Genomic DNA, 27674 nt, shown 5'->3' with positions numbered 1-27674 from the left:
CCAAGATCCAAAGCATACCACCTCATTTGTGTGTTATGTCCTGGGCATAAATGGCTGCTGAAGGTACTGGCTCACTTATCTTCATTGATGATACAACTGCTGATGGTAGTAGCATAATGAATTCTGAAGTGTATAGACACATCGTATCTGCTCAAGTTCAAACAAATACCTCAAAACTCATTGGCCGGTAGTTCATTCTACAGCAAGACAATGACCCCAAACAAACTGCTAAAGCAACAAAGGAGTTTTTCAAAACTAAAAAATGGTCAATTCTTGAGTGGTCAAGTTAATCACCCGATCTGAACCCAATTGAGCATACCTTTTATATGCTGAAGAGAAAACTGAAGGGGCTAGCCCCCAAAACAAGCATAAGCTAAAGATAGCTGCAATACAGGCCTGGCAGAGAGCATCATCAGAGTTACACCCAGCAACTGGCGATGTCCATGAATCACAGACTTCAAGCAGTCAGTGCATGCAAAGGATATGGAACAAAATACTAAACACTACTACTTTCATTTACATTACATTGCTGTGTACCAAACATTATGGTGCTCTGAAATGGGGGGACTATGCATAAACACTGCTGTAATTTCTACATGGTGAAACCAAAATGTATAAAAATGGCCTTTATTAATATCTGACAATGTGCACTTTAACCACATGTGATTTTTTCTATTACATATCCCAAATTGTGGAGTACAGAAGCAAATAAATAAATGATGGTTCTTTGTCCCAAAATTATGGATGGCACTGTAAGGCCGAAAGGTCTGAATGACAATAAAGGAATCTAATCTAATCTAATGGAGAAACAGCAAAAGCAATATATTGTAAAAAACAATTTCCAAAAAAAAAAATGTTCTAAAATCCTTTACACAATGTGTCAAACAAAATGTTATATTGGGTTTCACAAAGGGATAGGATAACTAGACGACCAAAAACATGGTCAAAGGGAAATATTTTAAGGAGTATCTCAAAGGAGGAGTGAAGTAGAAATACAGAGAGATTTAGGGAAATAATTCCAGATCTTGGGGTATTAACCTTGGACTGAAATAACAGGGATGATTAAGGACCAGAAGTGGAGCAATGTGGGTATTCCATAGAGTTAGAAGAGTTTAGAGATAGGAAGGGGTCAAGATCAAAGTCAAGACTGTGAACTTAAAATGTAAGGCATTACATAAATCGTCCATGCTAGGTCAGCACTACAAGTATGAAGGTGAAACTGGAACCTTGTGCATTTAGGACATGCATATCTCACATTTCTCCAGAATAGAAAGATATTGCTCAGTATAAGACAATAAGAAAATAGGAATTAGAGTTTACAACAGTGAGTTAAGTCTTATCAATATTTAGTTGGATGATTTTTTGGATTCAACACCAGAGAAGCACTCTGTGGAGAGGTCAGTTGGAAGCTGACGGTTTGTTTACATATGTTATTGAATGGGAGCAGCATGGCTGATGACTAACAGGAGGAAGACAAGAATGTAAGAAAAATTATATTATTTATACCTCCAACCTCCAGGACCTGATCTCCCATTCAATAGCATAGCTGATACGTTCTGCCTATAACTTTGACTTGCCTAGATCCAAAACTGTCAGCTTTGAATATACGCAACATCATCCACAGCCCTGGGGGCTAAGTAAATTAACTCATGTTACGAAATTACACCTTATCTTCATCATACAATGCTTATTCCTTGACATAGAATCTCAAGCACACTACTACACTCTCCAGCTTAAACCTCAACATTTATCCTATCAGTCCTTTTCAAGCTCACATTTGAATAACTTCTCATTACATCATTTAAACAACCTGACATTTTCCTACATTTTCCAATACCTGCTACTGTTTTACATATTCATTTCGTTTGACTATATCCCATTACAGACATTTTGTATTGTCCTCACAACTCATGTTGAAGAGGACAATGAGCAATGGATGAAATCTGCTCTAATGCGTTGTTTCTAATTTATTGAGGAAAATAAGACTGGAGATAACAATCTCTCTCTGAAATCTTTTACTTTTGTCCACTGGGTTATGATAGAAAATAGGAGAGCTGCAAATGTTGCACATACAGTATGTTCAAACGATAGGGAAAAGAGAGTGAAAGCTAAAGACTGTACAGTCCTGTTTTCAGATTCTCCACGGTAGAGGAGGGAGATTGAAAGTCCCCTTATCCTTCCCATTTTTATAATCTCTTCCATCCCCATAACTGCTTCTTTCAGTTCAAGACTTCGTTATCTTAAAATTCAATTGTTCCATTATTAGCTGCCTGGCCTTCAGCTGCCAAAGTGCTAAATTCTGGAATGCTGTCCCTAAATCTCTGTATCTCTATAAATCTCTTTCTGTCTCTAAAACAAACTATTTGATTAAGATTTTGGTTGTGTGCCTAAATATTTTGTCAATAATGCTTCTGTAAAGCTTGTTGTTGTTACAACAAGGATGTTGTTCAAGGCATATACCTGATACCTAATATACCTGACAACTTATTCAGAAGATAGCATGCTTTATTAAAAGGGGCAGTGGTATATAATTAGTTAAGGGATTAGAAATAGAATAACAGCGAATAGATATTTGTTCTGAATGGAGAGATATGCAGTGGGGTTCCCCAGGCATCAGTATTTGAGCCACTGCTTGTCTTGGTATATGCAAATAACTAGGAAGTACACATTGAAGTCTGTAATGTTACCAAACTTGGCTACACAGTTAATAGCCAATAGGCAAGGAGCAGAATTCAGGGCGTCATAAAAACGACTCGTAAAATAGGCAGACACATGATATATGCAATTTAATGAGGGTTTAGGAAGTGATACACTCAGGGAGGTATCAAATGTAGAATAAATATAATCTAAATTGTACCAGTTTGGGGAGTAATGTATAGGGATTATGGTGTAGCATGAAGGTGAAAGAGCAGTAAATTATGCAATTATGAAAGCATGTGAGATACTTGCAGTTGTAAATAGGGGCACTGAATATTACAACAAGGATGTTATGGTAAGATCCTAATAAATCACTGTTAGTTCTCAGCTGGTCAATTGGATATTTCAAGACAGCTTAGGTGCAGCAGATTTCCAGATTATACTGCACTGAGCAACTTTAGTTTTATAGATGGACTGGGATTGTTTCCCTTGGTTAAGGAAAATGTAATGTATGTCTGCAAAAATAATGATTTGAGAGAGTAGGTGGAGAGAAACTATTTCTTCTGACAAGTGGGTTGGCTTGTAAGAATCATAGTATTTACATAACTTGAAAGCAAACAAGGGGGCAGGAAATTGCCACGCAGTGTGAGAAATATGGTGGTGGTGAACTAAATTGGCCAACTCTTCCAAAGGGTCAGCACAGCAGTATTGGGCCAAATTGCCTCCTTCATAAAATTCTACAATTTTAAGATACCCAGAGTTATTTTTTGGATACTTTACACAAGACTTTCAATTATTGGATTAATTAGGCTGACAATTCAATAGATTCGAATTTTACAATTCGAAGGGTTTCGTCCCGAAACGTTGCCTATTGAAGGGTTTCGGCCCGAAGCGTTGCCTATTGAAGGGTTTCGGCCCGAAACGTTGCCTATTTCCTTCGCTGCATAAATGCTACGCCACCCGCTGAGTTTCTCCAGCATTTTTGTGTACCTTCGATTTTCCAGCATCTGCAGTTCCTTCTTAAACAACTCAATAGATTATCTGGGTAGTCATTTGGTTAATTTTCAGGGCTAGTTAATTGATGAATTCCCAACTTGACCAATAGTTCATCTCTGGATTATTCCTTAGGCAGATCAGTTGGAAATTCCCCAACAGTTCAATTAGTAGATTCTTTAAGGTTAGTTAATGAATTCCCCAGTGAGCCGCTTGGTAGATTTTTCAGGATAGTTTGGTTCCCTGGAATAATTACAGAATAAAGAACCGTATAGCACAGAACAGGTCCTTCCACAATGCTTGTGCCGAACATGATACCTAGCTGATCTCATCTGCCTGCACATGATTCATAAACCACTATTCCCTGCACTTCCATGTGCCTATCTAAAAGCCTTTTAAATGTCACTATCTGCCAGCACTGCCACCCCTGGCAATGCATTCCAAGCCCCCATCACCCTCTGTAAAAAACTTGCTCTGCACGTCTCCATTAAACCTTCCCCCTCTCACCTTATAACTATGCCTTCCAATGTTGGACATTTTCACCTCAGGTAAAGTTAATGCCCTTAAACCATCCCGATCACCTTCTTGAACTTGCTTTTTGTCTCTCCAATCGAGCCCCGTGCTCTTCAACCTCTCATTGATCACCTTCTACAAAACCCTCCACCTGATCCTCACTAAACTATCCTCACTAAACTATCCAAACTCTCTCCATATTACTGTTTACTTGCTCTCTTTTGTCAAGTACTGCTCTCCATCTTATCATACCCTCTTGTCAAAACCCCACCCTGCAAATTGCTGCCCATCTCCCCACCAACGACCATAAATATGCCTTCGATTCCCTGGACCAGTTAAAAGCAATACTTGACCCGAAACGTGACTGATTCTCTTTCCACAGATGCTGTCCGATGTGCCGAGTTTTTCCAGCATGGCCACAATGGGGCGCTTTACCAATTTGATAAAATTGCTCCCGACCGTTGAATCATTGCTGGAATGTGAAGATGACCCCAGGCTTTATTCTCTATTACAAGCCCTCCTCCTAAAACTTTCTCCGCGAATCTTTCTCCTGCAATGTTCAGACAGCTCATGGAAATCTCAGTCACTAAGACAGACGATTCAACGGGGAGCGTCGACACTCGTCTATCTTCGGCTGGTGTACGGAGCCAGACCACCAATGGCCCCTACTCCTCTTAAGCTATTATACAGCCGGGTTAGACTGAACTCACGCTCTGGGCGTAATGAGGGCGCTATGTAAATGTTGTTAGCTGTGCAATTAGTACTTTCCCTGCCATGTCACTGGATTACCCGCGGACGGCAACTTTGCAGGCTCCCCAGCAGCGTGAAGGGGTTGTTTTGCTTTACTCGGGCGCTGCTCGGTTCGCTTGGTCCGGCTCCAGCCCGGGTCTAGTGCCGCAACAGTTCAGCGGCACTTCTCACCGAGACCTCTATCGGAGCGCAGCGGGGAGCACGGGGCTCGGGGGAGGAGCGGGACAGTGCAGCTCCCGCGGCGCCCGCGCTCCGAGCCCAGCGCCGGGAGGGGATGGTGAGACGGGCCAGAGAAATGGCCAGTGCCGCCGGCGACTCCAGCCTGGACCCGGGCATCAAAGAGATGAACGAGACGTGGAAGGGGGCGATCGCCTGCCTGGGGGTCGCATTGCTTTTTCTGATGACCATCGGCGTCCTTTACTGGCAGGTGGTGGATAAGCCGCACACCAACTGGGTACTGAGGGGGCAGGTCAGCGGGCTGGCGTGGGACAGGAGGAGCCTGTCCTTCTCGCTGATGTCCCTCAGCCAGGACAAGACTTTCGCTCACATCGACGCCCGCCACTTGCCCAACCGAGGAGTCACCCTGCTCAACAATCTCTGTTGGTTCAACACAACCCAGTTCTGCTACACATGGGACGGTGTGGCCGAGCTCCAGGTGTCCCTGGATACACCGAACCAGAGTGTGGCGGAGTGTTACCGGGTAGAGTGGACACCTCTCCAATGTAAAGTGGCGCTCAAGGTAACCCCACTGCTGATCTGGCACAGGCAACTCGCAGATGGTTCTCTTATCTGTTACGGTGCAAACTTGGCAATGAACGGCGGGTGCACTGATCGCGTTTAGTTTTCTACAATTAACAAAAACAGACCGTTCGGCCCAACAGCATGTTTTACACCAGCCTCTCATCAATCCTTTGCATGTGCCACAGAAGGATACACATACGTATTACATAACTATCAGCTGTGGCTCAGTGGTATCACGCTCCTTTCTGAGTCACGAGGTTGTGGGTTCAAGTTCCACGCTTGAGACCTCATATAAGGTGAGTGCAGAGGAGATGCTGTGTCTTTGGAGGAAATGGTTCCCTGACAAAGGGTGCACATTGAAAGATTACTCCACTTTCAGCCAAGCAGTTCTGAGATTAGGCTGCACTGAGAGGCAATGTTACTGGATGACTATATTGTCAGAATGTAACCGTGAGACAGGACGATACAGTGCAGCACTGTCCCGAGACGATATTAAGACAGTGTTGCGCTGCCTGACGGAACACTATTGAGGCAGTACTGCTGGATACTGAAGCAGTGCTGCACTGTTTGATGGGACGGTACTGAGGCAGTGGGACATTTTCTGATAGAACAGTATTGAGGCAATGCTCCACTGTTTGAAGGGGCAATATCGAATGCGCTGCACTATTATAGATTTATTTTTGGTGAGGTATTATTGTTTGTTCTGCACCGTGGGAGAGAATGTCCTTTGGATTAGAATTTAAGATACAGTCAGGAGTTCAGTAAGGAGTTCAGTAAATACTGCCTTTCAGAGGGATCAATGTTTTTTTATGTAGGCGTATTTTTGCACTGATCCCATAACGACATCTAAAAATATATCAGTCTCTATGTTAAATATACCAAATTAATATGCATTTTTGGTCTAGGGAAGAGCATTACAAAGATTCTCTACCCTCTGGGTGAAGGTATTACTTTTAGCACTCGGAGTGGTCAGAGTGGTTTTAAGACTGTGGCCCCGTTGTTTATTGACTTGTAAACAGTGAAACATCATATCTGTGTCTACCATATCAAGCACTGTTAAATATATTTGAATGCTTCAATGTCTCTTATTTTTCTAAAATTAAGACCATAGATCTAGTTGGCCTATTCTCTTCTCGTCTGAGAAATGTGCCGTTCCAGTAATTGATCTGATGAAAGTTCACTGAACACCCTGTATCCCACTGTCTACCCTGTATCCCAAGTATTGTTTTAATCTTAAATAATGATACCAGGCTTGTACACAATATTGTACACAATATATACACCAGAGCCCTACGTAATTGCAGCAAAACATTACTGTATATTCAAATCTTCTTACAATTACGTCAACCCATAGTTTGTCTTCCTACTTGCTTGGTGCTCCTTTATGTTAACTTTGAGTGATTGTGTTTAAGAAGCCTCGGGTCTATCTGAACACCAACACCTTTTAGTTTCCTAAATGAGATGTTAATCAATGCATTTGTTATTTCCGGTGAATGCAGAAGATTACATGCCATTATTTAAAGAAGTGCAAAGGAGTTCATTCGGGAATTAGAAGAATATTTTCCCTGCACTAAATTAAGTAGTACAGAATCATCAGGTCTCACTGTGCACAATAAGCTGCAGTGTTCCTAACATTACAACAGTTACCTCACTTCCAAAATAGTCAATATCTATATAAATGATTTTTTTAATTTCTTGTCCATTTCTCTCTTGCCTTGCTTGAAAATGTTAGCAGACTATCTCATTAGGCATCTCAGAGTGCTTGTTGATTACTTGGATATGGGGCACCTAAACTCCAAGTTACAATCTTGCCAATTCCGTGATTTGTATTTTTCCCAGCAGACGTTAATATCAAATGATAATATTTAAAAATCAGAGTTGGTGTATAATGATCACTGACCAGTCTGTAGTGATCTATAGTAAGTGCACAATGATCTAAACTCTGGGTGTAACAATCTATATGCAAAATATTATCATCATGGTTCAGTGTATAATGATTTAGAACCATACGTAATGACCATGGGTTAAAGCATGTTGATCTATAGTGAGTGTGTAATGATCATGGCTTAATGTATAATACTCTAGCACCAGTAAATAACGATCTATAGACATTGTGTAATGGAAGAGACCATTATATCTGTGCCAGCATTTGGGGTATTCCCATCAGTGCCATCACCCCCATCACTTATACCCTGGTCAGCTGTTCACTCTCTCATGCATATCAATTCCCTCCTAGTTTTCCTGCCACACATCTACACTTGTAATTTGCAATTGTTAATGAAACAAACCAGCATATTGGGATGTGGGATGAAATTGGTGTACTCGGAGAGAAACACATGTTGTCACAGAGAGAATATGCAAACTCCACATAGATAGCATTCAAAGTAATTATTGAAACTGGGTTGCTGGACCTGTGAGGCAACAGCTCTACTAGCTGTACAACTGTGCCACCTGCTATTGGAAAACTTGTTTCTCTTCTAAATCCACTAAAGGTCGAGAACTGAGTCTCTCTCTCACTTCTGGATTGCTCTAATTTGTGGAATGAATGGCAAAGCCTCTGGTATGAATTGCAGGTTCTAAGCACCAATCAAATGTAATGACTCAGAGTTTGAGTTCAATGATTCAGAGTAAATGTGTTATGATGTGTCAGTCCAGTGGTCCAGAATCTACCTGTTCTTCTTCACAACTTGTTCTGGAGGAACTACCTGTTCCTCTCCAGGTCGGTCACAGTGGCGCAGCGGTAGAGTTGATGCCTTACAGCGAATGCAGCGCCGGGGACCCGGGTTCGATCCCGACTATGGGTGCTGTCTGTACGGAGTTTGTATGTTCTCTCCGTGTCCAGCGTGGGTTTTCTCCGAGATCTCCGATTTCCTCCCACACTCCAAGGACATACAGGTTTGTAGGTTAATTGGCTTGGTAACTGTAAAAATTGTCCCTCGTGGGTGTATAGTGTTAAAGTGCAGGGATCGCTGGTCGGCGCGGACCCAGAGAGCCGAATTGTATCTCTAAAAAAAAACAAAAAACAAAAAAAGGGTATTATGATCAAATAATGATCAGAGAGCCTTATTGCAATTTTACATAAGGAGCAATGATCCAAAATCAGTACAATAATTCATAATGTATATTAAAATAAATATAATCAACCTGGTTGATTTCATTTCCCTTCCCTATGAAGTTCCCTAAATCTGTCATATCCCTAATTACTACATAAATTTATATCTGTATATATCATGAAATAATTCTTGCATAATAGGATAGATCTCACTGTGGAAATCATGTAAAAGCTAGCAATACTCGTGTTTAGTCACATAGAAATCGAAGTTAAACACAGAAATCAGGATGTGCAAAGCTCCTCAAAATGTTTTCTAAAATTCACTTTTTTGTCCCATACAAATGTATTGAAAGGTGTGAAGACACCAACTGGGCAAGCCAGCAAATACTTGAGTTTGTTATTTACGATGTAAGAACTCTTTTAGCTATTTGTTCACACAGGAGGAGATTTCCATGAAGAGATATTTCCATGAGCTCAATCTTTGTCAGAAATTTCAGAATTTACAAACTAACTCCATCCCTCTCCAACTATTCAAAATTAAATTAGTGTCCACAATGTTCATACCATATTTAAAATCAAGGTAAACATCATACACATATTCATATCACCTGAGTATTTATATTTATAGTTGACTAAGTGGCCCCATGTTCATACGGGAGAGCTGGTCCCCAAACGCAATATTCCACCCCTCCACCAATTCCAAATATTGGTGGCCAGTGGGGGGAGGGGGTTTCTGGAACGCTAGTATGGGTTTATGGGCTGAAGGGACTGGTTTCCAGATGGCTAGTGTGGACATTGTGGGCCGAATGGATTATTAGGCTGGCAGCTCAGTCACTCGGGCCTGGTGGGCTGGCAGCTCAGTCACTCGGGCCTGGTGGGCTGGCAGCTCAGTCACTCGGGCCTGGTGGGCTGGCAGCTGACTCACTGACTTGTGGGCACGCACACCCTCCATCACACACACACACACACACCCCATCACACACATACACGCACACTCCATCTCACACATACACAGACACACCCTCCATCTCACACACCCATCTACCATCCAGAGGGCTAGTATGGACATTGTGGGCCAAATGGATTATTGGGCTGGCAGCTCAGTCACTCGGGCCTGGTGCGCTGGCAGCTCAGTCACTCGGGCCTGGTGGGCTGGCAGCTCAGTCACTCAGGCCTGGTGGGCTGGCAGCTGACTCACTTGGGCCTGGTGGGCTGGCAGCCCAGTCACTCGGGCCTGGTTGGCTGGCAGCTGACTCACTCACGGCTGGTGGGCTGGCAGCTTACTCACTCACGGCTGGTGGGCTGGCAGCTGACTCACTCACGGCTGGTGGGCTGGCAGCTTACTCACTCACGGCTGGTGGGCTGGCAGCTTACTCACGGCTGGTGGGCTGGCAGCTGACTCACTCACGGCTGGTGGGCTGGCAGCTGACTCACGGCTTGTGGACACACACACACACACACACCCTCCATCACACACACCCCCTCCATATCATACACACACACGCACACTCCATCTCACACATACACAGACACACCCTCCATCTCACACACCCACCTACCATCTCACACACACACTATCTCTCACACACACACTCACACCATCCATCACACACACTCACACACAAAATATAATCTACTCACGCAGTTGAGCGCGGCCTCTCCCCTGAGCGGGACTTCCTCAGTGAGTGGGACTTCCGGAATGAGCGCGACATTGAGTTCAGGCAACACAGGGCAAACCAATCCTTCCATTGAGTTCAGGCAGCACAGGGCAGACTAACCCTTCCATTGAGTTAAGGCAGCATAGGGCAGACCAACCCTTCGATTCAGCTCAAGCAGCACAGGGCAGACCAACAATTCACTTCATGCCTGTGCAGACTCACAGTTCAGTTCACTCACGGCATAGACTCACAGTTCTGGACTCGACTCTCACTTACGGTCTTCCGGGGTGACTGGCTCACATCCGGCCTCCAGGGCTTTATTCTCCTGGTCCCCCGGAAGGTGCGTTACCTTCATCATGGTGACTGACAGGCGAGAAGACCAATCTGCTGATCTCATGATTTTTTAAACATTCATAACTTTTTCATTTTTTCACCGATCAGAAAAAACCTTGGGGCAGTTGGAGGAGAGGAGGACGGTGAGTAAGATGGCGAAGATATCATAGCTATATAGGGTAGCGTTTTTTCTAAAATGTATTTACAATTACAGCGTAGACAGGAAGTGGTTAAGATGAGACTTTTAGTAATAATATAGATGTAACGTCATCTGACACTGTCCAGTACCCTCACCCATAGCTCATCTGTTGCTGATATCTTTATCTGTGGCTTTCTTGGTTTACAGTACTTGAGTAATCACCTTTTTTCCTTGATCAGCTTTACTCTACCTTTTCTCCGTAAAGCTATCATCCAATACTCTGATACCCTGCCCTAATATGCCCTTCGTTCACCTCTCGCTCCAAGATAAGCAAGACCTCAGTTTTGAAATTCTAATTTTTGTCCTTTTAAATAATTTAATGGAAAGTATTCCCCTATCTCTGTCATCTCCAGCCTTATAGCCAGCCCTCAGTTATCTGTGCACCTAAAATCTCGGTCCCTTGATCACCCAAAATGTAATTGCCATGCTTGACAGCCATACCTTCAGCCTTCAAACACTATGATCTAGACTTCCCATCTTCTTGCCTTTATCTACTTGCTTTAAGCTTCCATTCAAGCAACAAACAGTGCCGGAGTAATTCAGTGAGTCAGGCAACATCTGTGGAGGGAATAGATAGATGTGTTTCATGCCAGGATGCGTTTGATGCCTTCTTATATGGTCCAACACCAGTTTTTGTTTCATAACATTATTTTTATTTTGCTATGTTAAGGATGTTATATAAATGGAAGTAGTTGTGAATTCAGTGTCTCCTTTGGCAGTGAAGACTCGTAGATGTAAAGTTTCATTCCTACAAAATAATTTAGATCATTATTTATTTATTTTTAAATTTCTGAGCGCCTTTTATCTTCCTCAATCTAATCTTTCCTTCTATCTTTATTAAATTGTTTTTAAACCAGATTTGTTATTAATTTATTCCAGAATTATAGCAGAATGAGGATGTTGCTGGAAGAGCCAGCATCTATTGCCCATCATGGAGTTTTCTAGACGGGAGCTCTTTCCTTGCACTGTTGAAAATGTTCTCTTACCCTGCAGTTTATGAGGGCGTTCCAGGATTTTGGCCCAGTGATGTATTTCTCAATCAGAATAGTGCATGGCTTGATCCAAACTATTGCAGGTGGTTGGTTTCCCATGTACTTGCTGTCTTTGTCCCTTGAGATGAGGAAGTTGGAATGTGACAGTTTGTTGTTGCAGAATGTGATAGTTAGTCACCAATGACAGAGGGACTGAATAGTTAGATTGATTGATTACCAATATAGTGGGCTTTGTTGTCTCAAATGCCTAGGCTATGCCAATTAAATGAAAAATAGTCCATCATATTCCTGACATTACAGATAGATGGTGTAAAGGATTTGGAGTGTCAGGAAGTGGGCTACTTCCAGCAGTATCCGGATGCATCACCATTTTATCAGGATGCATCACAGCCTGGTTTGGGAACAGTTCCATCCAAGACCGCAAGAAATTGCAGCGAATTGTGGACATAGTCCAGACCATCACACAAACCAACCTCCTATTAACTCCATTTATGCCTCATACTGCCTTGGCAAGGCCAGCAGCATAATCAAGGACGAGTCGCACCCTGGCCACTCCCTTTTCTCCCATCAGGCAAGAAGGATAGAAGTGTGAAATCGCACACCTCCAGATTCAGGGACAGTTTCTTCCCAGCTGGATCATCTTACCACAACCAGAGAGCAGTGCTGAACTACTATATACCTCTTTGGTGACCCTCAGACTATACTTGTTCGGGCATTGCTGACTTTACCTTGCACTAAACGTTTTTCCCTTATCATGTAAATGGCTCGATTGTAATCATGTATTGTCTTTCTGCTAACTGGATAGCACACAACAAAAACTTTTCACTGTACCTCTGTACACATGACAATAAACTGAATTAAACCTAAACTTCAACCTATCCAACCTCTGACTTGGTGTCATTGCTTATGTGACTGGTCCAGAGAAGTTTCTATTCAGTGATGACTCCGCACACTAGTTCTATCCTACATACTAGGAACAATCTACAGAAGCCAATTAACTTACAATCATGCACACCTTTGAGATGTGGGACTCCTGTATAAATATGTTCGATATACACAATGACTACTATGCTTTGTAGATCTAATTTGTATTATTGCTAGCCTTATTAAATGGGTCTAAATGGATATAAAGGCAAAGCCAGAATAATTGGAATTGGTCCTGGTATCTCCTTACTGATGATGTTTAGTTATTGGTAGACACAAAATGCTGGAGTAACTCAGCGGGTGAGGCAGCATCTCTGGAGAGAAGGAATGGGCGACGTTTGGGGTCGAGGCCCTTCTTCAGATGCTTAGTTATTGTTGTGTATATAATTTTGTGACAGTGATATCAAATTAATTCTGTTGAATTGCTGTGGTTCCTGAGCTATATGCCAACTATTACTTGGACATTACCATATTGATGATAATGAGATTTTAGTGTGAACATTCATTTTTATATTTAAACAGCTGACACTGGATCAGAGGTGTGAGAATGTGCTATAGAAATATTGGTTACTGTATATTACCCCTCCATTAAGTAAGTATTGAATGCATCATGGTCCCATTGAATGGCAGTGCTGGCTCGAAGGGCCGAATGGCCTACTCCTGCACCTATTGTCTATTGTCTATCATAGATACACTGTTAAATACTGTTACGGTTTACCAAAAAGAAATAAAGTGGCAGAGTAACTCAGCAGGTCAGGCAGCAGAACATGGATAGGTAATGATTCGGGTTGGGAGCATTCCTCAGACTGATTGTAGGGAAGAGGGGACGGTGGTGATAAGAAATCTGGAAGAAAGGAGCGGCAGGGCAAAGTGTGGCAGGAACAAGTGAACCCAGGCAAGGACGATTTCTGTGTAGGCAGATGGTTGGATCAAAGACCAGAGGTTAACGCAGAAGGTGCGAGACAGATGGGTGGAAGAGTTGAAAATTGTGAAGCCAAAGGAAGGAACATAGGGGGGGGGGGAGGGGAGAAATAGGCTCATCCAGGTGGGGCACAGGGGAGGAGGAGAGCAAAAGAGGGGGTGTGGGGACAAATGGATGGATTGTGAGAGGTTACCTAAACATACAGAATTCAATGTTCATATTGCTGCAGTAAGCTGTCCAAATGCAATATGAGTGCTGGTCCTCCAGTTTGCTAAAGAATTTGATTCACGGCTAATGTATTAGGCATTTTCTGCTTTGAATGTCAGACAAACTGAGGTATTAATCACCAGGAAAATGATCCTTGCTCCCCATTCTCCAAGCTCCAAGTTTGTGGCATGAAAACGCTCTCCCATTTTTCTGGACGTATCAGCAGTGGAAGAGGCCCAGGACAGAAAGGTCAGTATGAGCATGGGAAGGAGAGTTAAAATGGTTAACAACAGGAAAATCCAGGAGGCCTTGGAGGACTGTCGCCGAGTCTATGCTTGGTTTTGCCGATGTAGGGTAGGCCATGATATGGGGAACACTGGATGCAGTAGATGGGGTTAATTGAGGTGCACATGAACCTCTGTCTTACTTGGAAGGACTGCTGAGGTCCATGGATTGAGGTGAGGGAGGAGGTGTATGAACTGGTATTACATCTCCTGTGGTTCCCGGAGTACTAACCTAATATATTTAATTTATTGAAGCACAAAGCACCTTTAAGTGCTTAAATATATCTGCACATCAGTGACCAGAAGCAGAACTGAATAAGTAAGCTATTCAAAGAAGCACAAGAAGCGCAAGAAGCCATTGTATACAGATGCCGAGAAGTGTGTTAAGTTCTGGCTGAACTATTTCGAATCTTGTGATGTGGACTCGATAAGAAGAGATCAGACTTTAATCCAGATTAGAATTTTGAAAAGGGCTTGCATACGTCCAGAAAAATGGGAGAGCGTTTTCATGCCACAAACTTGGTGCTTGGAGAATGGGGAGCAAGGATCATTTCCCTGGTGATTAATACCTCAGTTTGTCTGACATTCAAAGCAGAAAATGCCTAATACATTAGCCGTGAATCAAATTCTTTAGCTATTCAGACTTTATTTGTGGATCCATGAAACAAACTGCATTGGTGTGAGGCATTATATTGTACAGAGGTCAGGAAAAGTATGCAGAATTATTGTTGATCTGGCTAATCCACAGGCCAGAAATCTGGTAAGTGGAGGGTGTAATTGAGTTGGCGAGATCCTAAAAATGGCTGAAGGATGGCCCTTTTTTTCAGGCTGCATACTTGTATCTTACAGCATAATTTCTGAGGCTCTTCGCCTCTTTCTTTCCAATTGTTGGAATTTTACAGGAGTGGATATCTTTAGCATCACCAAATGGCACTACAAGGAGATATTGTACAAAAAGTGATTAATGCTCTCCCCCTCCCTGACCATTTCACCCTCCTCAGCTTGAAACCGAGAATGGCAGAAGGATCATTAGTATACAACAGAAATTTATTATACTTTATAGGTTGCTCTATAGGTCATTGTGGGATGGGAATAATTGAAATGCACATTTCTAATATTGTAGGATTTTAGGTAATTCTGCATAAAGTAATGAATATACGTAATTAACTGTCCGAGAATGGCTTTGGTGGCAGGGTAGAATTTATTGCTCATTCTTTAAAGCTTAGGAAAAGCAAAAATGTCCTATCTTCTTTGATACAACAGAATGACTTACCGTTTCACTTTGAAGATTACTTAAAGCCAATCATGGGTAGTGAAGAGACAAATAGGTAGGTTTCCTTTCCTAAGGAACATGAGTGAACAAGCAGCCAAGCCAACAATTGCAGAGTAAGTTTTTTTGATGCCTTTGTTTTGCTTCTATATTTATTTTCATTAAATAATTGAAATTCCATACCTCTTTATGAACTTGAATTCACTTCTTCCAGTTTGTTAGTGCAAGCATCTGGAATAATAGTTTGTTGAAATAACAGTGGAACTGCTATGCTGGCATTGTTTATGGATTATATGTGTTTGTTTGGTAACCAATCAGAAACTTGGGTCTGATATAAATCCCTGTAATGGGGGCACAGCTCACATGGAACAAAGGGGAAAATTGGATTAGGAAGCAGGAAAGGTTAGTGTGTTTGTCTTGCACTAATACAGGCTCCATTTGTCAGACCACATCCAGAGAAGGAACTGCCAACTGTACAGTCTGTATATTTTCAAACTGTTAATTTTAATGTTGGACAACTTTATAGTCAACAGCCAGTAGTGGAAACACTCAATGCCAGGACCCCACAAGTTCACATTTAAAGCGTTCAGCCTACTCTTAGATCCTCAGCATTCTTCTTAAATCAGTAGGTATTACTTTCTGGGAGCATGTGGATAAATGCTAAGTGGAAGCTGAATCAAACTGTGAATGTCCCTACCATAGTGATTGGATATATAGAGTGGAAGGAATTAAAGTTTGCTGGAGTGTATCTGGACTATGGAATGAGATTAGTATACCAAATTCACTTTTAATTTGCTGTCTTTCTTCCAGTCTTCTAATTGTCTAATAAATGTTGGGGAAAATCCGTTCCATGGAGAACATTTTATCTTCTACAATTATATTTAATATTTTTGGCTACAAGAACACTACAAGAAATTACAACGTAGGCAAAAGAAAAGATTTAAGGATAAATAAAAAGAAACATTCCCACTGACTCTTGGGAATCTTTGACCTTTGAACATTTAGAAAGGAGAAGGGGTATTGCCAATCTTGAGTCCATGCACCAGAGGCATAAATAGAGGAATGTGTGAACAAGGCCACAAACTACAACCCACTGCCTGTCAGGCATTTCCTGCCCCATCAGGAGAAGAGTCTGCCAAATTGGAAGTCACAAAATTGGAATCTGAGAAACATTCCAAGAAGAAGAAGGAATTCAGTGAAAGCTTCTTTACTCAGGAGGCATTTACCTCGTGGACTTGGCTGCCACAAACAGCAATGGATAAATGGATTTAAGAGGAAACTAGATAAGCACATGAGGGGAAATGGCATAGGGCACATGGACTGAGTTAGATGAGATAGGAAGGGAAGGAGCTGGTATGAAAAATAAACATCTACGTGGATTGATTAGGGTCAATGACCTCTTTTTGTAATGTGCTTTCAATGTTTTTCTGCTAAATCTGAGCATTGTGTAATTGGATTCCCTTTGACTTTTCTGCAGGATTGCTTTTCCATGGTGAATGTGTCGTGGTATGGTGGAGGAAGCATGCAGTTTCAGTACTGGCCCCTAAACAATGCGAATATCAACTCTCAGCCATTCATCATCAGTGACCTACACGATACTCCCATGGGTTATGGATCTGTATTGGAGAGATACTTCCTTGGATCAACAGGTGAGTTCTGTATAGAAATTGTACTGTTGAAAAATCCTGGACAAGCTGAAGTCTCAGAACTGGATGCTGGTTAAGCATAGTTAAGTTGGTCATCTTTGAAGCCATTCTGAACTACTACCAGCCTGGGGAATAGGACAGGATAAGCTGTTGAAAAAAGCAGATTCACTTTTCTGGTTGGAGTCAAAGACTCGTAGAATCGTACAGTACATAATTGGGCCATTTGTCCTACCATGTCTCTGTCAACCGTTTAGCCTGAATCCCATTTACCTGCATTAGGTCTCTATGCATTGCCTATTCAAGTGTCTGTCTAAATGCCTCTTAAACATGGTGACTGTACTCCATTACCTCTTAGGGCAGTGAGTTCAGATATCAACCAGTCTCCGCATTCAAAACAAACTTTTTCCTCACTCTCACTTTAAACCTCTTATTTTTGATACCCCTACCATGGGGGAAATATACTGACTATGCCTCTCTTAATTTTATCTCGTCCCTCCTCATAACAGAAACATTTGATCCCAGGTGGAATGTTAGTGAACCTCCTCTGTTCCCTCCCCAGTGCAAACCTATAATATGGTCACCTGAACTGCACACAGTATTCCAAGAACAAACTAGCCAGTTCTATTCACTAGCAAAATACAAAGTGCTGGAGGAACTCTGCAGGTCCGGCAGCATCTGTGAATGGAATGGAGAGATGTTTCAAACCCTTCAAACTGATTGAAGTAGTGGGCAGAAAGCTGGGAAAGAGAGGTAGGGTGGAACAAAGCCTGGTAAGTGATAGGAGAATTCAGGTGAGGGGAGGGGGGAGGTCTGAATGGAAGTTGGGTGGAGTAAGTGACGAAGGCTTGAGACAAAAATATGTCAGGTAAGAAATGGAGGGGGAGTGAAATGAAGGTTGAGGGAGGAATATGGTTGGAAGAGGAAAGGGGAAAATATAGGACTCGGGGAGCGTATGAAGGAGGGGAGAGGGGCAGGGTGCTGGGAGATGGTGGGGAAATGTGTACGCACCGGGATGGGAGGGGGTGGAGAGATGGGGGAAATGGAGGGTGGGTTGGGTTGAAATTGGGAGAATTTAACATTCATGGAAGCTATGTCCTTGTTTTGTCTGGGGAAAGGAGGAGTGGGAGCAGAACTGCGGGAGACAGAGCAGAAATGATTTTTGGCTCCATCTACAACAGTAGGAGAAAACCATGTTTAATGAAAAAATGGCATTTCGATGTCCGAGCATGGAATCGTGAATTTGGGAGTAGATGGGGCAGAGATGGAGAAATTGAGAGTAAGGGATGGCATTTTTTTGCAAGAGATGGGAGTAGTCATGAGTCTTTCCACTCTAGGACTTCTGAGATGCCCACTTCAGTCCTCCCACAGCTCCTCCCACTCTGTCTCTCACAAGGATGCTTTATCCTTTACACTCAATTCCTCTGTCTCCACTGCACCAGCTCTCAACATGCTTTCCACTCTAGGATATCTAAGATGTTCTCATTGTTCAATAAACGTGGTTTCCACCCCCCGATTTCCCTCCCACCCCCTCAGCATTGTGAATAGGACACCCCCCCCCCCCCCCCCCCCCCCCCCCCCCGAATCGTATCTCTTCTGTGTCCTGCAGTTTGGATATTGCTACCCCTACCCCCAAATGGAATAAGGATAGAGTTCTCCTGGCTCCCATCTTTCATCCCATCAGCCCCCACATCCAACACATCATTCTCCAACATTTTCGCCACCGTCAATGTGATCTTACCACCAATTATATCATCCCATCCACGCCCTTTCCACTTTCTGTGGTGATCACTCTCTTTTCAACTCCGTAGTTTGCCCACCCCTTCCGACTCAACTTGTCCCTTTCCCAGGCACTTATCCTTGGAACCGCAGGAAATATAACACTTGTCCCTACACCTACTCTCTCACTTCCATCCAAAGATCTGTGCAATCTTCCAGGTGAGACGGAGGTTCACATGCATATCTTCCAAACTTCTTTATGAATTAAATGGTGCTCTCGCCCTCTAGACGAGGTTACTGTTTCGCCAAACATTTGCGCTCTGTCTGCTGAATCCTGTTGCAGCAGCAGGTTGCTAACCATTTTAACTCCCCTTCCCATTCCCATACCAATATTTCTGTCCTCTGTCCCATCTATTGCCCGAGTAAGGCAATGTGCAATCTGGTAAAACAGCACTTCATATTTCACTTGGCTACCTTAACTGCAAGATCAATGAATTCTTCAATTTCAAACAATAACTCCACCCCCCCACCCCCCCAAATCCCACGGTGCACACATTTTCCCTACCACCTCCCATACAACCTCCCTGTTCCTGTCCCATCCTCATGCTCATCTCCCTTTCCCAAGTCCCACATATCTCTATTTTCCCCCTCTTTCCCTTTCCTCTTGTCTCCTTCATCCCTTATCTGTCCCTCTGGCTTTACTTGGACCATCTCCGACATTTCCTACTGTTTCTAGATCTCACCGTCTCCATCACAGGAGACAGACTATTGACTGACATCTATTACAAACCCACTGGCTTCCATAGCTATCGGGACTACACTTCTTCCCACCCTGCTTCCTGTGAAGACTCTATCCCCTACTCCCAATTCCTCTGTCTGCGCCCAGGATGAGGTTTTCCATACCAGGTCATCGGAGATGTCCTCATTCTGTAGGGAATGACGGTTCCCCTCTTCCATTATAGATGAGGCTCTCACTGGGGTCTCCTCGATATCCCCCCCCCTCCGCTCTTGCTCCCCCTCCCCCCCATTCGTAACAAGGACAGAGTCCTCCTTTGTTCTCACCTTCCACCCCATCAGCTGTCGCATACATCATATCCTCCAACATTTTCGCCACCTCCAACGAGATCCCACCACTGGCTACATCTTCCCATCTCCACCCCTTTCTGCTTTCCGCAGAGACCGTTCCCTCCGCAACTCCCTGGTCAACTCGTCCCTTCCCACACAAACCAACCCCTCCTCAGGTACATTCCCCTGCAACCGCAGGAGATGCAACACCTGTCCCTTTACCTTCAACTCCATCCAAGGACCCCAACAGTCTTTTCAGGTGAGGCAGAGTTCACTTGCACTTCCTCCAACTTCATCTACTGCATCCGCTGTACCAGGTGTCAACTCCTGTATATTGGCGAGACCAAGCGCAGGCTTGGCAATCGTTTCGCTGAACACCTCTAACTTCAAATAGCCCTTCTCTAACTTCAAATAGCCCTTGCTTTCCCTCTCTCTCCCCCTTCCCAGTTCTCCCGCCAGTCTTACTGTCTCTGACTACATTTTATCCGTGTCCCACCCACTACCCTGACATCAGTCTGAAGAAGGGTCTCAACCTGAAACGTCACCCATTCCTGCTCTCCAGAGATGCTGCCTGTCCCGCTGAGTTACTCCAGCATTTTGTGTCTACCTCTGGCTTTACGTTTCACTCCTCCTTCTTTCCTCATCTGCAAACCTTGTGTCTCATTTTTACCTTCAGCCTTTCTTCACTTACTCCCTCTCCTCACTTACGTCTCTCAGTTATTTGCTCTCTATTACTTCACTGATGGTCATCATTGAGCATAACCATTAAAAGTTAAATGGTTAAGAAGGAACTACAGATGCTGGAAAATCGAAGGTAGACAAAAATGCTGGAGAAAGTCAACGGGTGAGGCAGCATCTATGGAGCAAAGGAAATAGGCAACGTTTTGGGTCGAGACTCTTCAGACTGATGTGACGGGGGGGGGGGGAGGAGGGTGGGAAGAAGAAAGGAAGAGGTGGAACCAGTTGGCTGAGGGAGAGCTGAGAAGGGGAGGAGAAAGTAGGGACTACCTGAAATTAGAGAAGTCAATGTTCATACCGCTGGGGTGCAAACTGCCAAAGCGAAATGTGAGGTGCTGTTCCTCTACTTTCCGGTGGTCCTCACTCTGGAAGAGGCCCAGGACAGAAAGGTCAGATTCGGAATGGGAGGGGGAGTTGAGGTGCTGAGCCACCGGGTGATCAGGTTGGTTATTGCGAGCCGAGCGGAGGCATTCGGCGAAGCGATCGCCAAGCCTACGCTTGGTCTCACCGATGTAGAGCAGCTGACATCTAGAGCAGCGGATGCAATAGATGAGGTTGGAGGAGGTGCAGGTGAACCTCAGCCGCACCTGGAAAGACTGCTTGGGTTCTTGAATGGAGTCAAGGGGGGAGGTAAAGCGACAAGTGTAGCATTTCCTGCGGTTGCAAGGGAAAGTGCCCGGAGACGGGGTGGTTCGGGTGGGAAGGGACGAATTGACCAGGGAGTTACGGAGGGAGCGGTCTCTGCGGAAACCAGACAGGGGAGGAGATGGGAAGATGTGGCAAGTGGTAGGAGGATTATTTGTTGTATGTGACGGCTGGTAGGGTGGAAGGTGAGGACAAGGGGGACTCTGCCCTTGTTACAAGTGGGGGGATGGGGAGTGAGAGCAGTCACGGGGTATAGAAGAGACCCTGGTGAGGGCCTCATCTATAGTAGAAGAGGGGAACCCCCGTTCCCTGAAGAATGAGGACATCTCCGATGCCCTGGTGTGGAACACCTCATCCTGGGTGCAGATGCGGCGTAGACGGAGGAATTGGGAGTAGGGGATGGAGTCCTTACAGGAAGCAGGATGGGAAGAAGTGTAGTCCAGATAGCCATGGGAGTCAGTGGGTTTATAGTGGGTCGGTCAGTAGTCTATCAACTGCGATGGAGATAGTGAGGTCAAGAAATGATAGGGAAATGTCGGAAATGGTCCAGGTGCATTTGAGTGCCGGATGGAAGTTAGTGGTGAAATGGATGAAGTCAGTGATTTGTGTGTGGGTGCAGGAGGTAGCACCAATGCAGTCGTCAACGTAGCGGAGGTACAGGTCGGGGATAGTGCCACGGTACTCCTTGAACAAGGATAGTTTAACGTACCCTACAAAGAGGCAGGCATAGCTAGGGCCCATGCGCGTGCCTATAGCTACGCATTGTATCTGGAGGAAATGGGAGGAGTCAAACGAAAAGTTATTACGGGTAAGGACCAGCTCCGCTAGGCGGAGGAGAGTATCAGTAGACGGGGATTGGTTGGTTCTGCGGTCGTCAGTAGATGGGGATTGGTTGGTTCTGCGGTCGTCAGTAGATGGGGATTGGTTGGTTCTGCGGTCGTCAGTAGATGGGGATTGGTTGGGTCTGCGGTCAAAGTAAAATGGTGCATGTTTATTTTAATATTAAAGAACCCAACTGCAAATACGAGAATCGGGCTTAAATTAATTTTTTGAAGATTCAGTTTTCCATATAGAACGTATTTCAAAGTTGATTGTGCAATAGTTGTAACAGCTATGGTGCAGCGGATTGTACTCTCATTTTTGAATCATGAGATTGTGGATTCAAGTCTACCATGGCAATTTGAACATATAATAACATACTGATGCTCCAATGCAGTGCTAAGCTAGACTTAGAAAGGTGCTATTTGTCAGATTAACTCTCAGATAGATGTAAAAACATACTTGAAAGAAAAAGAACATGGTGCCCTGATCACTATTTATACCTCAACATAGAGAGCATGACATTGCACCTCACATGAAAACAGACATCAAAATGGCACTGAACAGAATTTGGTGAAAATCTCATTCAGACTATGCAGGTGTGATTTTGTTTGTGTGTGAAGTGAAAGGCATCATCTGCAGAAATGGTCCAATTTGTATGACTAGCATTGATATACATATCAACTGTTTGTCATTTAAGGAGTCAGCTATGCAGTATACACAAGTACATGGTGATCTATCACAGCTGGGCAATTCCAAACTGGAAATGCTGTTCGAAGTAGTAGGGCAGTTGGACTGATCAGGCTTGTGGACATTTTATGACATGAGAGCAATTAACCTGCTGCTCCAATGCTATGCATCTTTCTATTAAGGCCTGCTTTTCCTGAGCAAGGTCGGTGATATTTCTTCTAGGCTGGAGAATTACAGCAGTGATGTCAAATATGTTTTGCATAGCTGTTAATGTTATTACAGTATGACTGAGCAGCCTCTAGGCACAGGCATTACATTCTCGCTGAAGTGTGATTCAGAATTGTACATTGCTGTGGGTAAAAGGTTTATGGCCGATTTCATCTCAATGCTCCTTAATCCATTTGCATTATACAGACAAAATCATGTGTTATGTTATTGAATTTCAAGATAGGTTATCTGGGGGGTCTGGTGTTTTTTGGACAATTGCTACAACCAAGTTGGCTGGCCTGATTTCTACATTTTAATGGTGACACAGCACCTTTTGACTTCATTGTCTCTTCAAGTACTTCATTGACTCTTAGACACTTTTGTCCAGGCTGATATCATGAAAGCTACTTCACGAATGCTAGTCTTTGGGTTTTTTTTAAATAAATCGTGTGCTTTATCTTTACCTTGCACATCCATCCAATCAGTTGAGATCAGACTCAGCCAATATTTGAGCAGCTGTCCATATTTGCTTTTAAGTACTGAGAAACACTCAGACCTACTAACCCTTGCCTGAGGCCGTAATGAATGCCTTGCTGCTATTTTACCCTTTTGTTTTGGGATTAATAACTCATGGATACTGGATTCCAGCTGTTAAATTGGTTGATATTGATTCATATTAGATTAGTTTTCTTTCAGAAATTATTCCAATGTTTAACCATAAATCTAATCCCCCAAGTCCCTTTGCTGTTGTTGCACTCTGGATTTCTGGTCTGAGTTCTCTAACTCAGTCCACCTTCAAGTAGTTTGAGGAAATAAAATATATATTTGTGATATATCAAGCCCAATCCTTCTAGTAATGACAAGCAGCACACCCCATTGCACAGTTGTCCCGACAAACGTAATCTCTTTTCAAATTCTGTATACACTGTTTTTGTCATTAAAATCATTGGAACCGAATATTCTTCCACAGTCCCTGTATAGTCTTTGTTACCATGGACTTTACCCATACAATAATTCTCCTTCCCAATCATTAACAATAATCTAGATCTTCAGATGAACAATTATTGGGCACTTGTTTTTGCTCAATTTTGCAGATGAGGGAAAAACTTTACAACTCTCAGAGACTAAATCTTGTCAAGTTTTCATCAGTATTGTGAAAGTGACCTCCCACTGTAAATAATGACCCAGCGATGGTCACACATTTATTGCATTTTAAATGTTGACACCATTAATTGTCCTTTTTATGCCACCATTGATAATGACCACACCTTAATTGGAATGACGATTTCCATTGTATACCCTGGGAGAAGGTGGATCTCATGGTTCATCCAAGGCTTCTGGTTGGTGAAAACCCAATTTGTTTTGGTAGGGACGCAAACTCCACACATTTGCTAATGTAGTCAGTAACAACCGTGCGTATTCATTCTGATCCGTTGCCAAGTTAACATCTTCACATCACCTAGTCTCCCGACCTCAAGTAATTGCCGAATCATTCCTCTGCCTCCCCTAACCAGTTCCATGCAGTCTTCACCATTGTAGCCGTGTCCTTCAGTTGCTGCTGCATGCAAGAAGTAGGAATACAACCAGATAGTCTGATTTCCGTAAGTGAGGGAGAGGGATGGACTAATAGGTATCTTTGTCAGTGGATAAACAGTGGTCAAGGGTGTTTGATCCTTTGATGCTACGGGACCTGCTGTATTAATACCATTATTGTTATATATCAATATTCACACTGCTTGCAGAACATTACAAGATACTGTACCACCTCTACATTAACATCCATTTTGTAGCTTTTGATGTTTCATAGGAAACATACCAACCAAATTTATACATCACTAGCATCCACAAATAACAATTCAATATTGACAAGAAAATCTGTTTCAGAAATGTTGACCATGAGATAAATATTGGCTAAGCCATTAGTCCCGACTCAGAAAACAAAATCAATATCATATATTGAAAATCTGAAATAAAACAAAGGTGGAAACACTCAGTATGCCAGGCAGCATTATGGAGAAAGAAACAGAACTAACCATTCAAGACTGACACTTCGTAAGAAATTTCTGTTTATATACATCAGGGATGAATCTACTGGTTGCCTTCATCTTGGCAGGATATCTATCTTATGCATCTGAGAAAGTTTAATCTCACCTACAAAAGGTCCCTCTCCCCAACTTTGCAGCAAACCATTCTGCGATGCACTGATCTGCCAGCCTAGGTGATTGTGTGATCCTGGATTAATGTGCCAAATTAATGACCCCTGACTAACATCATATTACCCTAGTATCAATCTTACCCCCAGTAATGGACTACTTGTGCCCTATTGTTAATGATGACCTCCGTCAATGAATTCTGGATTTCTGAGTTTAGAAACATAGAAATAGGAGATGGCTCTCCAGCTCATTCATTGATTTCATCGTTGGAAGGGGCTGGTCTGTCTGTTAATCATTTTCACTTACCTGGGTTCAGTAGCTTTTTGAGTCAAGAGGGTTTTATTGTCATATAACTTTCCTCTCTCTGACTGTAATCCTATGCGTTCCACCCCTTCTTTTCAAAAGGGTTAGATTTGAGTTATTTCTTGTCATATGTCCCAATATATAATTAAAAGCTTTGTTTTGCAAGCTATCCAATTAAATCAGATAATACTATACATAAATAAAATGAAGCCAAGCTCAAGTACAATAGGTGGTGAAGGGAAAGATATAGTGTAGAATATTGTTCTCACCAATTCCAGAGAAATAGTCCAATGTTCTCAATGAGGTAGGTTGTAGAATGGGACTGTACCCTGGCTTGTGGAAAAACAGCATATATCATGCTTTTTGACATTATGTAGACTGCATATACTACATAATTGAGATTATTATTGGTTTATTAGTTCATTATTGTCACGCACCAATACCATACACAAATACAATCTAGCCATACACCAGTACAAAAGAAAATGCAAAGAGAAAAATGACCAGTGTGGAATATTGTGTTACAGCTTTAGAGAAAGTGCAAATGTTTTTAAAAGTGAAATGAGGAAGATTGGGACTACAACCTTGACTTATGAGAGGGCCATTGATAAAGTAATAGAGTCACAGAGCTGTATAGCACAGAATCAGGTCCTAATGTCCACTTTGAACACACTGATCAAGTTGGCAAACTGAGCTAGTCCCATTTGCTTGCATTTGCCCCATAGCCCTCTAAACCCTTCCTATCCATATATCTGCCCAAATGCCTTCTAAAAGTTGTAATTATATCTGCTTCTATGCTTTCTTTTGGCAGCTCAGATCAGATGCAGAATACCCCCTGAGTGAAAAAATTGCTCATGAGGTCCTCTTAAATCTCTACCCTCGCTTAAACCTATGCCCTCTAGTTTTAGGATCCTCTAGCTTAGAGAAAAATATTGTGAATATTCACCTTATCCATTTCCCTCAAGATCTTGTATACCCCAATAAAGTCATCCCTCAGCCTCCTATGCCCCTAAAAGTGCCAGCATATCCAACCTCTTCATATAATTCTAGAGCATAGGCCTGGGTAACAACCTGATGAATGCCTTGTACATCCTTTCCAACTTAGTCTGATAATGGTGGGAAAGAAGCTGTTCCTGAATCTGGTGGTACATGCTTTCAAGCTTTTGTATGGGGGAGGGGAGAAGATAGAATGATTGGGCTGAAAAAGCTCCTTGTTTTTGTTGACTACTTTCCTGAGGCAGCATGAGCTATAGATTAGGTAATGTTGGTTTGTGCGATGGACTGGGCTGCATCGACAATCGTCTGCAATTTCTTACGATCTTAGGCAGAGCAATTGCCAAACCAAGCTGTGATGCATCTTAATAGGTTGCTTTCTGCAGTGCATGTGGTGAAATTGGTAAGAGTTTTTGGAGACATGCCAAACCTTAGGCTTCTGAGGAAGTAGAGACATTGGTACTTTCATGGCTACGGTGTCAATGGGATTGTACCAGGCCAAATTGTTGGTGATATTTAAGCTCAGGAACTTGAAGCTCTCAACCTTGTCCACTTCAGCACTATTGATGATTAGGAAGGAACTGCAGATGCTGGTTTAAACCGAAGATAGGCACAAAATGCTGGAGTAACTCAGCGAGACAGGCAGCATCTCTGGAGAGAAGGAATGGGTGACTATTGATGTTGGCTTGAGAGTGTACACCTCCCTATTTCCTGAAGTCAATTGCTAATTATTTTGTTGTTGAGGGAGAGGTTGTTGTCTTGAAATTATGTTACTGAGTTATCAATCTTCTTCCTGCACCTCTGTCTTGTCATTGTTCGAGGTCTAGACCATTAAAGTGGTGCCATCTGCAAACTTCTAAATGGCTGAACAGTCGTGAGTGTATAGGGAGTAAAGTAAGTAGACATTCTTGTTGTGCACCAATATTGAGAATAATTGTGAAGGGCCTAAGCTTACAGGCCTAAGATAGTCAATGGGTCAGGAAGTCGAGGATCCCGTTGCACAGGATGTCTGAATCCTAGGTCTAGGAGTTTTGCGATTCCCTGGTTCCAGTGTTTGGAGATGAGCTGGTTAATATTTTGTGGTTGAAGACAAAGTCAGTAAATATGAGTCTGGTGTAGGTATCATTGTCATCCAGATGTTGCAGGAATGAATGACGGACAAGGGAGATGGCATCTGCCGAGATAACGACAGTAGGAGAAATGCAATTAATGAAGGCTGTCTGG

General features: G+C 43.0%; 1 protein-coding gene across 3 annotated transcripts in view; it reads left to right on the top strand.

The window, feature by feature from the left end:
* Positions 1-4643: 4643 nt before the first annotated feature.
* LOC116984313 (SITS-binding protein-like) overlaps positions 4644-27674 on the top strand; it is a 60235-nt gene continuing 37204 nt past the window's right edge. For 2 of the 3 annotated variants that reach the window (XM_033038433.1, XM_033038434.1), the window contains exons 1-2: positions 4644-5632; positions 16953-17124. In XM_033038433.1, the coding sequence (XP_032894324.1) occupies positions 5168-5632; positions 16953-17124 (637 nt within the window). In that variant the 5' untranslated portion in view covers positions 4644-5167. The remainder of the gene's footprint in view (positions 5633-16952; positions 17125-27674) is intronic. The other variant, XM_033038432.1, reaches the window with a different exon arrangement.

Source organism: Amblyraja radiata, chromosome 20 (genome assembly GCF_010909765.2).
Source record: "Amblyraja radiata isolate CabotCenter1 chromosome 20, sAmbRad1.1.pri, whole genome shotgun sequence".
Lineage (NCBI taxonomy): Eukaryota > Metazoa > Chordata > Chondrichthyes > Rajiformes > Rajidae > Amblyraja > Amblyraja radiata.
The sequence above is the reverse complement of the archived record's forward strand: the minus strand, read 5'-3'. Positions and strand labels throughout refer to the sequence as shown.